The sequence below is a fragment of the Aureococcus anophagefferens genome (genome assembly GCF_000186865.1).
Source record: "Aureococcus anophagefferens unplaced genomic scaffold AURANscaffold_7, whole genome shotgun sequence".
Lineage (NCBI taxonomy): Eukaryota > Pelagophyceae > Pelagomonadales > Pelagomonadaceae > Aureococcus > Aureococcus anophagefferens.
The window spans coordinates 333,539-344,166 of NW_008705567.1; the positions used below are offsets into that span (position 1 = coordinate 333,539).

The 10,628-nt window shown below is 75.3% G+C and overlaps 4 protein-coding genes across 4 annotated transcripts; 2 read left to right on the forward strand and 2 right to left on the reverse strand.

The window, feature by feature from the left end:
* Positions 1–426: 426 nt before the first annotated feature.
* Positions 427–5,159, forward strand: AURANDRAFT_63399 (hypothetical protein; the record flags this gene model as incomplete). Its single annotated transcript, XM_009037788.1, has 3 exons — positions 427–1,121; positions 1,884–2,585; positions 2,795–5,159. The coding sequence occupies 3 exons, from the start codon at positions 427–429 to the stop codon at positions 5,157–5,159; spliced, it is 3,762 nt and encodes a 1,253-aa protein (XP_009036036.1).
* A 276-nt stretch (positions 5,160–5,435) lies between these two features.
* On the reverse strand, positions 5,436–7,208 carry AURANDRAFT_895 (hypothetical protein; the record flags this gene model as incomplete). The annotated part of the gene is made up of 1 exon (XM_009037721.1): positions 5,436–7,208. A coding segment is annotated over one exon (1,773 nt), but the record flags the coding sequence as incomplete, so codon positions are not given.
* An 877-nt stretch (positions 7,209–8,085) lies between these two features.
* AURANDRAFT_25278 (hypothetical protein) lies at positions 8,086–8,607 on the forward strand (the record flags this gene model as incomplete). Its single annotated transcript, XM_009037789.1, has 1 exon — positions 8,086–8,607. One exon carries the CDS (start codon positions 8,086–8,088, stop codon positions 8,605–8,607), a length of 522 nt encoding a protein of 173 aa, XP_009036037.1.
* Positions 8,585–9,758, reverse strand: AURANDRAFT_60033 (hypothetical protein; the record flags this gene model as incomplete). The annotated part of the gene is made up of 1 exon (XM_009038160.1): positions 8,585–9,758. One exon carries the CDS (start codon positions 9,722–9,724, stop codon positions 8,621–8,623), a length of 1,104 nt encoding a protein of 367 aa, XP_009036408.1.
* Between the last annotated feature and the right edge of the window lie 870 nt (positions 9,759–10,628).

Here is a 10,628-nt window from a genome sequence, read left to right on the forward strand (position 1 = left end):
TCTTGGGCGGGCGGGAGGGTGGCGTTGGCCGCTTCCATGGAATCCACGCGCTCCGGGCCGTCGCCGCTCGCGAGCGGGCTGCCCCCTGGAGACGCTGCCCAACGTCGCGAGATCGTAGCCAATGGATGACTTTTACGTCCAATGGCCGGGGGTCATGTCCAATGGCCGCTAGGTTCGTCCAATGGCCTCGTCCCTGTCCGATCGCGGTCGGCTCTTCGTCCGATCGTCCGGTCGCGGTTGGCTGCCGTCCGACGGCGTACGTCCAACGCGGCCAATCCGGCCAATTTGGCCAACCAGCTCCCTCAACGCGTCGGGGCCCGGGGCCCGCGGTGAGGTCCAGGGTGACGTCCCGCGCCGAAGGTGCCGCCGCGACGCCGCTCCACTCGACGAGCGGCCGGCAGCCCAGCGCTCGACGCTGCCCCACCCATGGCGTTTTTCACCGCGAAGACGGGCGACGAGCTCGAGGGGCAGCTCCAGGCCTGGCACGCGTCGCAGCGGCGGCGCGACGAGGCCATCGCCGCCGCCTGGCGGGACTACGAGGCGACGGCGGCGCCGCTCGCCGAGGCCAAGGCGCACATGCGGACGCCCCGGGCGACGACGACGGCGGCGAAGCCCACGGCCACGGCGGCGCCGCCGCCGCCGCGCCGCCTCGGCGCGGCGGAGGCCGCCGCGCTGCCGCCCGCGCCGCCGAACCCCCACGCGAGGTGGGACGCGCTCGACGGCGGCGACGGCGGCGACGGCGGCGCCGCGGCGCCGCTGCCGCGGCCCGAGGACCTGGACCGCATCGGCGACGACGCGCTCCGCGACTGCCACGAGCTCGACGACGCGGCCTTCGCCGCGACGCTGGCCGCGCGCGACGACGCCATCGCGGGGCGAAGGGCCGCGAACGGCGCGCTCGCCGCGGAGCTCGACGCGGCGAACGCGGCGCTCGAGGCCATCGAGCGGAAGACGGCGGAGCTCGACGCCCTCATGGCCGCCGGCGCGCCCATGGAGGCGCTCGCCGCGCTCAACAGGGAGCTCGAGGCCCTCGTCGCCGCCGCGTCCTCGAGCGTCGCGACGTCCGACGCGCTCCGCCGGCTCGAGGGCGCCGCCGGCGACGACGACGAGCCGAGCCCGGCGAAGTCGGCCTCCTCGGCGAGCACGGGCGCCGAGGAGTAGCCCCCCCTCCCCCCGCCCCCGGGGCTAAGCGGCCCGACGCCGCTTAGCGGCCGCGCGCGCGGCCTCACGTGTAGAGCGACGGGTCCGCGGGGAGCCAGTCGCGGGACCCGAAGAAGGGCAGCAGCGCGAGGATCGGCAGCAGCGAGAGCACCATGTAGGTGACGACGCGCGCCTGCTGCGTGTCGTCGTCGTCGTCGTCGTCGTCGTCGCCGCGCATCATCGCCGCCGCCGCCGCGCCGTCGCCGTCGTCGTCCTCGAGGAGCTCGAAGACCTCGCCCTCGGTCTCCGTCGCGCGCCGCGACAAGTCGGGAGACGCCCGCGGGCCGCCGCCGGCGACGCGCCGGCCGAGGGCGCGCGGCCGCGACGGCGGCGCGCGCAGCGCGGCGCACGCCGCGACGAGGAAGACGATGAGCTGACGCCACATGTCGCTTCGCCTACCGCTGCGCGTGGAGACGCCGACAGGTGGCGCGAACTGCCGCTGCGCACGCTCAGGCAGGACCTGGAGCTCTGACTTTGTCGAGACCGCCACCTCGCAGCCTGCTGTTGCGGTGCCGACCGCTCGTGTTGATGGTGAAATGGTGCAGGCCTTCGTGTACTTCAAGAATCGATCGAAGTTTTAGCGCCGCGGCGCTCGGCTGTGTCCCACGAGAACCGGCGCCGCGGACGGGCTCGAACGTCGATGGCGTGAGGCCCGCCGCCGCGCCGCCCGAACCGCCGCCGCGAAGCCGGCCGCCGCGCGCGCTCATCCCCGGACCTCGGTCCGACTTTGCCGGAGAGCGCCCGCCGCCCATGGCGCCGCCGCCCCTCCAGCTCACCTACGAGACCGGCCGCGACTACGGTTTCGAGAAGAAGATCCACGGCCTGCTCTACGCGAACCAGCGCCGCGACCTCGGCGAGCGGCTCCGGCGGCCGCCGCCGCTCCACTCCAAGTCGACGGGCGCGCTCGCGGCGCCGCCGCGCGCGGCGGCGCCGCCGCGGGGCGGCTCGACGGGCGCGCTCCTGGCGCTCGAGGCGGCGCCCCCGGCCGCTTCGGCCGCGGCCGCGCCGGCGCCCGCGGGCGCCGCGCGCCGGTCGTCGACGCTCCTCGCGCGCGCGAAGCTCGTCGCCGCGGGCGGCGACGCGGAGTCGGCCGCGAACTCGCACACGCTCGGCTTCACGCAGCTGAGCGTGAAGACGGCCTGCCTCCGCGGCGACGCGGACCAGTGCGCGACGATCTGCGGCGTCGAGGGCTTCAACGTCGACGCGCTCATCGAGGGCGCGCCGCCGCTCCACCACGCGGCGCGCGCGGGCTCCGAGGCCGTCGTCCGAGCGCTCGCGGCCTGCGGCGCGAGCCTCGACGCGACGGACGGCAAGGGCAACCGCGCGCTCCACGTCGCCTGCGAGCGGGGCCACCCGGAGGCCGCCGAGGCGCTCCTCGGGCTCGGCGCGTCCGACGCGTCGCGGCCAGGGCAGCAAAAGGGTGCGAAATTCCCAACTTCAAAGGCTCCTTTCTCGGCCGTTTTCCACTCGTTTCGGCTGATTTTTGGACGAGCGATCATCTCTCGGAACGGTCTCGAAGCGTGGATGCTTTTTCCGGAACGCGCGCGCGCGGAACACTCACGTTGAAGCGACGTTGAATCACGCTTGTGCCGCCCAGGTCGCGGCCGCAGGACGGCCTCGCGCCGCTGCACGTCGCCTGCAAGCACCACCACGCGGACGTCGTCTTCGCCCTGCTCCGCGCCGGCGCGAGGCCCGACGCGCCCAGCCGGCTCGGCGCGCCGCGCGACGTCGCGGAGCTCTTCCACGCGCACCGCTGCGTCGCCGCGCTCGACGACTTTCTCGTCGACCGCGAGGACGACGACGCGGTCGCGTCCATGCGGTCGCGCCGCGCGACGCGGCGCGCCGAGCACGTCGCCGGCGGCGCCGGCGCCGCGCCGCCGGCGCCCCGGGGCGTGCGCTTCGCGCCGCCGGCCTTCGACGCGCGCGACCGCCGCGAGATGGACCGCGCGGCCGAGGAGGCCAAGGCCATGGGCATCGTCACGGAGAGCGCCATGGCCATGCAGGCCGCGGCCTTCAACGGCGACGCGGCCCGCGTGCGCGCGCTCCTGGCCCGCGGCGCGAACGTGAACGCGCTCTTCAAGGGCCGGCGGCCGCTCCACTGCGCCGCGTCGTGCGGCGACGTCGACTGCGTCGCGGCGCTCCTCGAGGCCGAGGGCGTCAACGTCGACGGGCGCTGCGGCGAGGGCTTCCGCAGCCCCCTGCACCACGCGCTGCGCCACGGCCGCCTCGACGCCGCGCGGCTCCTCCTCGCCGGGGGCGCGAACGCGAACGCGGCCGACGGCCACCACGCGCGGCCGCTCCACGTCGCGGCCGGCGCGGGCGACGGCGACGCCGTCGACGCCCTCGTCGCCGCGGGCGCCGACGCGCGCGCGCGCGACGGCCGCGGGCGCACGCCGCGCGACCTCGCGCGCGACTTTGGCTACCTCGCGATCTGCAAGGCGCTCGTCGCCGCGGAGGCCAGGGTCGTCAAGCGCGCGACGATGCTCCGGCGCGCGACGAAGGCGAGCTCCGCGGCGCTCGCGGCCTACGCGACGCGGCGCAAGGCCGACGGCGTCTCGACGCTCGACGCGCCCGCGCCCGCGCCCCTCCCGAGGCTGCCGCGCGGCGGCCGGCCGGGCGCGCGGGGCGGCGGCCGGCCCGGGGCCGCCCCGGGCTCCCGGGCGTCGACGGCCGAGGTCGAGGACGACGCCGGGCCCGCGACGCGCTACCCGAGCGTCGTGTACGTGCGCGCGGGGGAGGCCGCGACGCCGCCGCCGCGGGGCTTCCGGCGCAAGGAGGAGGTCGTCGAGGAGCTCGAGGACGTCCTCTCGGAGGTCCGGGCCAAGCCCAAGGCCCACCTCAAGGTCGACGGCACCGTCTCCAAGCTCCACCGCCAGCTCTCCGCCGCGACGCCCAAGTGGGACGAGCGCAAGGGCTCCGTCGCGCGCGCGAGGTCGCGCGGCGGCGACCGCGGCGCCAAGAAGGCCGCCGATCCCATCTGGGGCGCGAGCCCGACGGCGACGCCGGCGACGCCCGGATCGCGGCCGAAGAAGGCCAAGGCCGCCGACCCCATCTGGGGGCCCGACCCGGAGACGCCGGCGACGCCCGGATCGCGGCCGAAGAAGGCCAAGGCCGCCGACCCCATCTGGGGGCCCGACCCGGAGACGCCGGCGACGCCCGGATCGCGGCCGAAGAAGGCCAAGGCCGTCGACCCCATCTGGGGGCCCGATCCGGAGACGCCGGCGACGCCGGCGACGCCCGAAACTCGGCCGAAGAAGGCCAAGGCCGTCGACCCCATCTGGGGGCCCGATCCGGAGACGCCGGCGACGCCGGCGACGCCCGAAACTCGGCCGAAGAAGGCCAAGGCCGTCGACCCCATCTGGGGGCCCGATCCGGAGACGCCGGCGACGCCGGCGACGCCCGGGTCTCGGCCGAAGAAGGCGAAAGCCGTCGACCCCATCTGGGGGCCCGACCCGGAGACGCCGGCGACGCCGGCGACGCCCGACCCCGCGCCGCGGCCGAGAAAAGCCAAGCAGGCGTCGTCGTCGCCCCAGAAGCGCGCCCGGGACCGCGGCACGGGCCACTCGGGCCCGAAGGTGCCCGCGCCGCCCGACGACGAGCCGGACAACCCGCTCTTCGGCCGCGGGCCGTCGCTCAAGGACGCGCTGCGGACCTCGGAGCCGTCGCCCGCGAAGCAGAGCCTGCCGAAGGCGTTCCAGACCGTGCCTGTGCCACCGAGGACGCCGGACTTCAGCCCCGTGCGCGTGAACGTGCGCACGTCCAACGTCAGCTCCCTCATCGCGATGCTCGCCGAGGACGGCGGCGACGACGACGGCGGCGGCGACGAGGACGACGACTACGAGGACGACTACGAGGACGACGAGGAGTTCCTGCGGGGCGTCCCCGGCCTGCCGCCGCCGCCACGAACGCCGCCGACCGTCGCGGGCGTCCCGATGCCCTCCGGCTTCGCCGGCGGCTTCTGACGGTAAACGAATTCGCACCACGGTCTAGCGCGCGGCGGATCCGGACCCGGCTGAAGCGCGTCGTGCACACCTGGCCGTCGTCGCACTCGGCCGTGTAGACGCCCCGGTCCACGGAGACGACATCGAGGGCGCCCGGGCGCCATACGCGGCCCCCGACGGCGAAGGCCGCGCTCGTTATTAAAGGGGGGCGGCGGCCGACCTGCCGGCGAGACCCGGCGCGGAGGAGGTCGTGTTACGTTCGGAGCGGGCGAGGCGCGCGGCGCGCGGCTAGTACCAGGAGGAGCCGCGGCCCTTGCCGCGGCCCTTGCCGCCTCCGCCGCGGCCGCCGCCCTTGCCGCCGCGGCCGCCCTTGCCCTTGCCGCCCTTGCCGCCCGCGCGCTCTTTGAGCTTCGGCAGGTCGTCGATGTCGACGCTGACGCCGTCGAGGCCGACGAGGTCGGCCTTGGCGGAGGCCGGCGCGTCGAAGACGGCGCCGTCGCCCTCGGCGACGAGCTGCATGGCCTTGAGCGCGTCGCAGACCTCGGGCTTGAGCTCGCGGCGGAGGAAGTTCCAGACGTAGGAGATGGAGTGGATCGGGAGGCCCGCCGCGTAGTGGCACGTGACGTAGTGCTCGCTGTTCGTCAGCAGGCTGCGGTCCGCGGGCTTGCCCCGCTCGTAGCCCGCGAGCTTGGCCAGCGCCGCGCGGAGCGCCTCCGCGTAGCCGCCCGTCGCCGAGGAGCCGTGGCGGCCCGCGAAGGTCGCCGCGAGGGCCGCGGCGCGGTCCTCGAAGCAGGGGAGCGCCGAGGGCGCGACGTCCTCGACGGCCCTGAGCGCGGCGTCCGCGGCGGCGGAGAGCACGTCCCGGGCGCGCGGCGCGCCGACCCAGTCGAACGCGTTCTTCGTCTTGCGCTCGATCTCCTCGAGCGTCGCGCGGTGCTTCGTCTGGTAGAGCGTGACGCACGTGCCCTTGCGGCCCGCGCGGCCCGTGCGCCCGGAGCGGTGCACGTAGGTCTCCGCGTCCGCCCAGCCGCTCCGCGTCGCCGGCGGCTTGTTGTTGACGACGAGCTCGACGACCATGTCGAGGCCGCGCGCGGCGACGTCCGTCGCGACGAGGATCTTGAACTGGCCCGCGCGGAACGCGGCCATGGTCTTCTCGCGGAGCGCCTGGGGGATGTCGCCGTGGAGCGCGCGGCGCTCGTAGGTGATCTCCTTGGAGTCGACGACGTCGTTGCACTCGGCCTTGGTCTCGCAGAAGAGGACGCAGCGCGCCGCGCCGTTGAGGCCGTAGGCGCCGACGACGTCGTTGATGACCTTGTGGTTCATGGACCACGAGGCCACGGGCACGCACTTGTGCGACACGTCCGTCGACGCCTGGCAGACGATGCCGCCGAGGCCGTCGCGCGCGTCGCCGCCGCCGGAGCCGACGAGGTCGATGGCCTCGAGGGACGCGTCGGTCTGCGCGTAGGCCTTGGCGATGTTGCGGACCCAGGGCGGCAGCGTCGCGGAGAAGAGGAGGAGCTGGCGCGCCCGCGCGGGGGCGCCCGCGGGCGCCATGGCCGCGAAGATCTTCTCGAGCTCGTCCTTGAAGCCCATGTCGAGCATCTGGTCCGCCTCGTCGAGCACGGCGAACGAGAGCGCCGACGCGTCGAGCACGCCCTTCTCGATGAGGTCCATGGTCCGGCCCGGGGTGCCGACGACGACGTCGACGCCGCGGCGGAGCGCGTCGCAGGACGGGCCGTAGGCCGAGCCGCCGTAGACGCAGAGCGTCCGCAGCCGGCCGTGCGCGACGTCCGAGAAGTCGCCGAGGACCTGCTGCGCGAGCTCGCGCGTCGGCGCGAGCACGAGCGCGCGCGGCGCGCGCTGCGTCGCCTTGTCCAGGAGGAGCTTCTCGACGACGGGCAGTGCGAAGGCGAGCGTCTTGCCCGTGCCCGTCCGCGCGCGCGCGAGCAGGTCCTTGCCGGCGTCGAAGATCGCCGCGAACGTCGCGGCCTGGATCGGGAAGAGGACCTTGATGCCCCGCTTGTCGAGGGCCTGGCGCGTGCCCGTGGACAGCGCGAAGTCGCCGAGCGCCCGGGACCCCGCGGGCGCCGACGCCAGCGCCGCGTCGCTCGCGCGGTCCTGCGCGTCGACGGACCGCGTCCGCGGCCGCTTCTTCTCCGGCGCGGCCGCGGCGGGCGCCGCGGCGGGCGCCGCGCCCTCCGCGGCCGCGGCGGGCGCCGCGCCCTCCGCGGCCGCGGCCTCCTTCGCCGCCTTCGCCGCCTTCGCCGCCTTCTTCGCAGCCTTCGCGGCCTTCTCCTCGGGCGTCTTCTTGGGCTTCTTCGCCTTCTCGCCGGCGGCGGCGGCGGCCTCGTCGAAGGCCGCCGACGACGCCTCGGCCTTGCGCTTCTTCGAAGCCTTCGCGTCGACGGCCGACATGATGCTTGCTTTGTGGTGCACGCGGTCCTTCGGGCCTCGAAGGCTTGACTTTGATCGCCCGTCTGAGCTGCCACACCGATGGCACAGCGTGAACCTTGAAGAATTTTTGACGGTAAGGTGCACTGTGTTGATCCGATCCGGTCGAGATGTCGCTAGGTGGGCGAGCTTTTGCCAAGCCCGGCCGCCCGTCGCGACGTCGCTCGGTGGTTATTCCGGGAGCGGCTGCCGCCCGTGGGCAGCGCCGAGGACGCGCTGCGCCGGCGGAGAGCCGCGGTGACGGTCACGGTGCGCCGCGGGATCCGCGGGCCGGGCGTCCGGTCGACGCGGAGGCCCGGGCGCGCGCGCAGAAGCCCGCGGCGGACGCCCGTCCTATGTTGGCTGCCGGGGTGGTCGACTACGCCGATCTATAGGCGACTTGAACTGCGTCACTTTGCTTCATCTTGGCCCCTCATCCAAAACATTGAATTTGCCAACTCCGCGATAGACCAGTCGCGCCGGTCCATTCGCGCATCGAAGGCGTCACATCAATAACATGCCCGGCCTGCTCGTCCTCGAGAACATCGATGGTGCGCTCTTCTGCGAGCACTGCGGGTCCTACGTCGAGCTGCCCGACGCGGAGCCCCTGCGCTGCTCGAGCTGCGAGGCGTCCTGCTCCTTCGCCGGTGCGTCGCGCCGGACGGGCGCCCCCGCGGCCCGCGCGCGCCGTCGACCCCCCCCCCCTTCGCGCCGCGCGTCTCGTCCCGCGCGCGCGCGCGCGCCGTCGACGACGCGCCGCCGCGCGCCGCGCGCAGACAGCGGCCTCGCGGACGTCGTCGTCGAGACGCGGACCGCGCCGAAGCCGCGGCCCAAGTGGGCGCGCGGCGCCGACGACGACGAGTACGACGCGGACGCGGGCCCGAAGAAGTCGACGCGCGCGACCGTCGAGGAGGAGTGCCCCGAGTGCGGCCACCCGGTTTTGGAGTTCTACACCATGCAGATGCGGAGCGTCGACGAGGGCCAGACGGTCTTCTACGAGTGCCTCAAGTGCCGGCACAAGTTTTCGCAGAATAACTAGGCGCGCCCGGCCCCTAGGACGGCGCCGCGCTCTTCGCGAGGGCGTCGTTCGCCGCGAGGTGCGTGAGGAGCGCGCCGAGGACCGCGCTGAAGGGCGCGAAGGACGACGCGTGCTGGAAGTCGTCGACGAGGGACTGGCCCGCGTCGCAGGCGCGCTGGAGGACGGGGTCCAGGGGCACGTCGCCGAGGTAGGGCACGCCGAAGGCCGCCGCCATGGCCGCGGGCGACGCCGCCGCGTCGTCGCACGCGAAGACGTCGACGGACGCGTCGACGTCGTCGAAGACCTCCTTGAGGATCGGGTCCGCCTCGCGGAGGAGCCGCCGGATCTCCGCCGTCGCGTCCCTGCCCGTGCGCCGGTCGACGAACTCGAGCGACGACAGCGGCACGCGGAGCCGGCACATGTTCCCGACGACGCCGAGGACCGGGATCCGCGTCTTCGCGCAGAAGTTGAGCTCCTTGCGCACGTCCTGCATGGCGACCTCCTGGGGCGTCGTCACGACGAGCGCGCCGGCGACGTCCGCGAGCTTGAGGTACTGCGCGATGGAGATGTGCTCGTCGGACGTGCCCGGCGGCGTGTCGACGACGAGGAAGTCGAGGTCGCCCCAGTCGACCTCCGTGAGGAACTGCTTGATGAGGCCGTTCTTCCGCGGGCCGCGCCAGATGATCGCGTTGTCGTCCTCGGGCAGCATGAAGCCCACGGACATGACGCCGAGCTCGCCGCCGGGCGAGTCGACGTAGACCGGCGACCAGCCGCTCGACGACTGGTGCACGCCGCGGCCCCGGAGGCCCATCATCCGCGGCACGGACGGCCCGCAGATGTCGATGTCGAGGAGGCCGACGTCGTAGCCCCGCGACGCGAGCGCGAGCGCGAGCTGGCAGCTCATCGTCGACTTGCCGACGCCGCCCTTGCCGCTGAGCACGAGGAGCACGTGCTTGACGCCCGCGAGGCGGTCGCGCACGAGCCCCGGCGTCGGGTCCTCGGGCGCGGCCCGCCCGGCGCCCGACGCGCAGGCCGCCGCGTTCGGGCACCCCTCGCAGGCTTCGGCCGTGCCCGCCCGCTCGCTCGCCGGACCGACGCAGCCGTCGTTCGCCTCCGCGGCGTCGATCTGCGAGGACATCTCGGCCGTCCGCGTCGCGGGCTGCGCAGAGAAGGCGCTTGAGCTTCTCGAGGAGCCGCCGGAGTCTCGGGCGAGCCGGGGACGCCGCCGAGGCTATGCCGCGCGAGCCTCCAGCGTCTCGGCTCCCCCGGCGCTACCTGCGATCCGGGGCGCGGGCGAGGCCTCGGGAGGCCCCCGGCACTTAGGCGCCTAGATGACGCGCTCGTGGACGAAGACGGCGCCGACGATGACCGGGTCGCCGGAGACGATCGTCGAGATCCGGAGGTCGCCGGCGCGGCCCGTCGTCTCGAGGTACTGCTGCTGGTACCGGTTCCGCGGCGCGGCCTGGGCCTCGGCCGTGCGCGCGTTGGCGGCGCGGAACTCGGCGTCCGAGCCGGCCTCGACGAGCGTCGCCCGCGCGGCGCCCGCCTCGAGCTCGAGCCGGAACGGCGGGTAGATCTCGAGCACGTCCGCCTCGGCCGCCGGCGCGACGCCGCTGCTCAGCCAGAGCCTGCCGCCGCCGAGGACCCCGCGCGTCAGCAGCTGCGCGACGCGGCCGGCCCCGACCTCGGCCGCCGCGGCGTCGCCGAGGAGCTGGTACGACTCGGGCCTCAGGGGCGGCGGCAGCCGCAGGAGCGGCGAGAAGGCCTCGGCCCTGGCGGACCAGACCAGGCGCCAGGTGCCGCCGAGCGCCGGCGACGCCGCGGCGGCGCCCCGGCTCGGGTCCTCGGCGACGAGCGCGGCGACGCGCGCCGCGACGTCCGCGTCCGCCGCGCCCGCGGCGATGGCCGCGAGCAGCGCGGCGCGCGCGTCCGCGCCGGCGGCCGGCGGCGCCGCGCGCGCCGCCGCGCCCGGCAGCAGCGCCGCCGCCGCCGCCGCCACCCCCCGCGCCAGCGCTGCGCGCCGGCTCGCCGCCGCCGCCGCC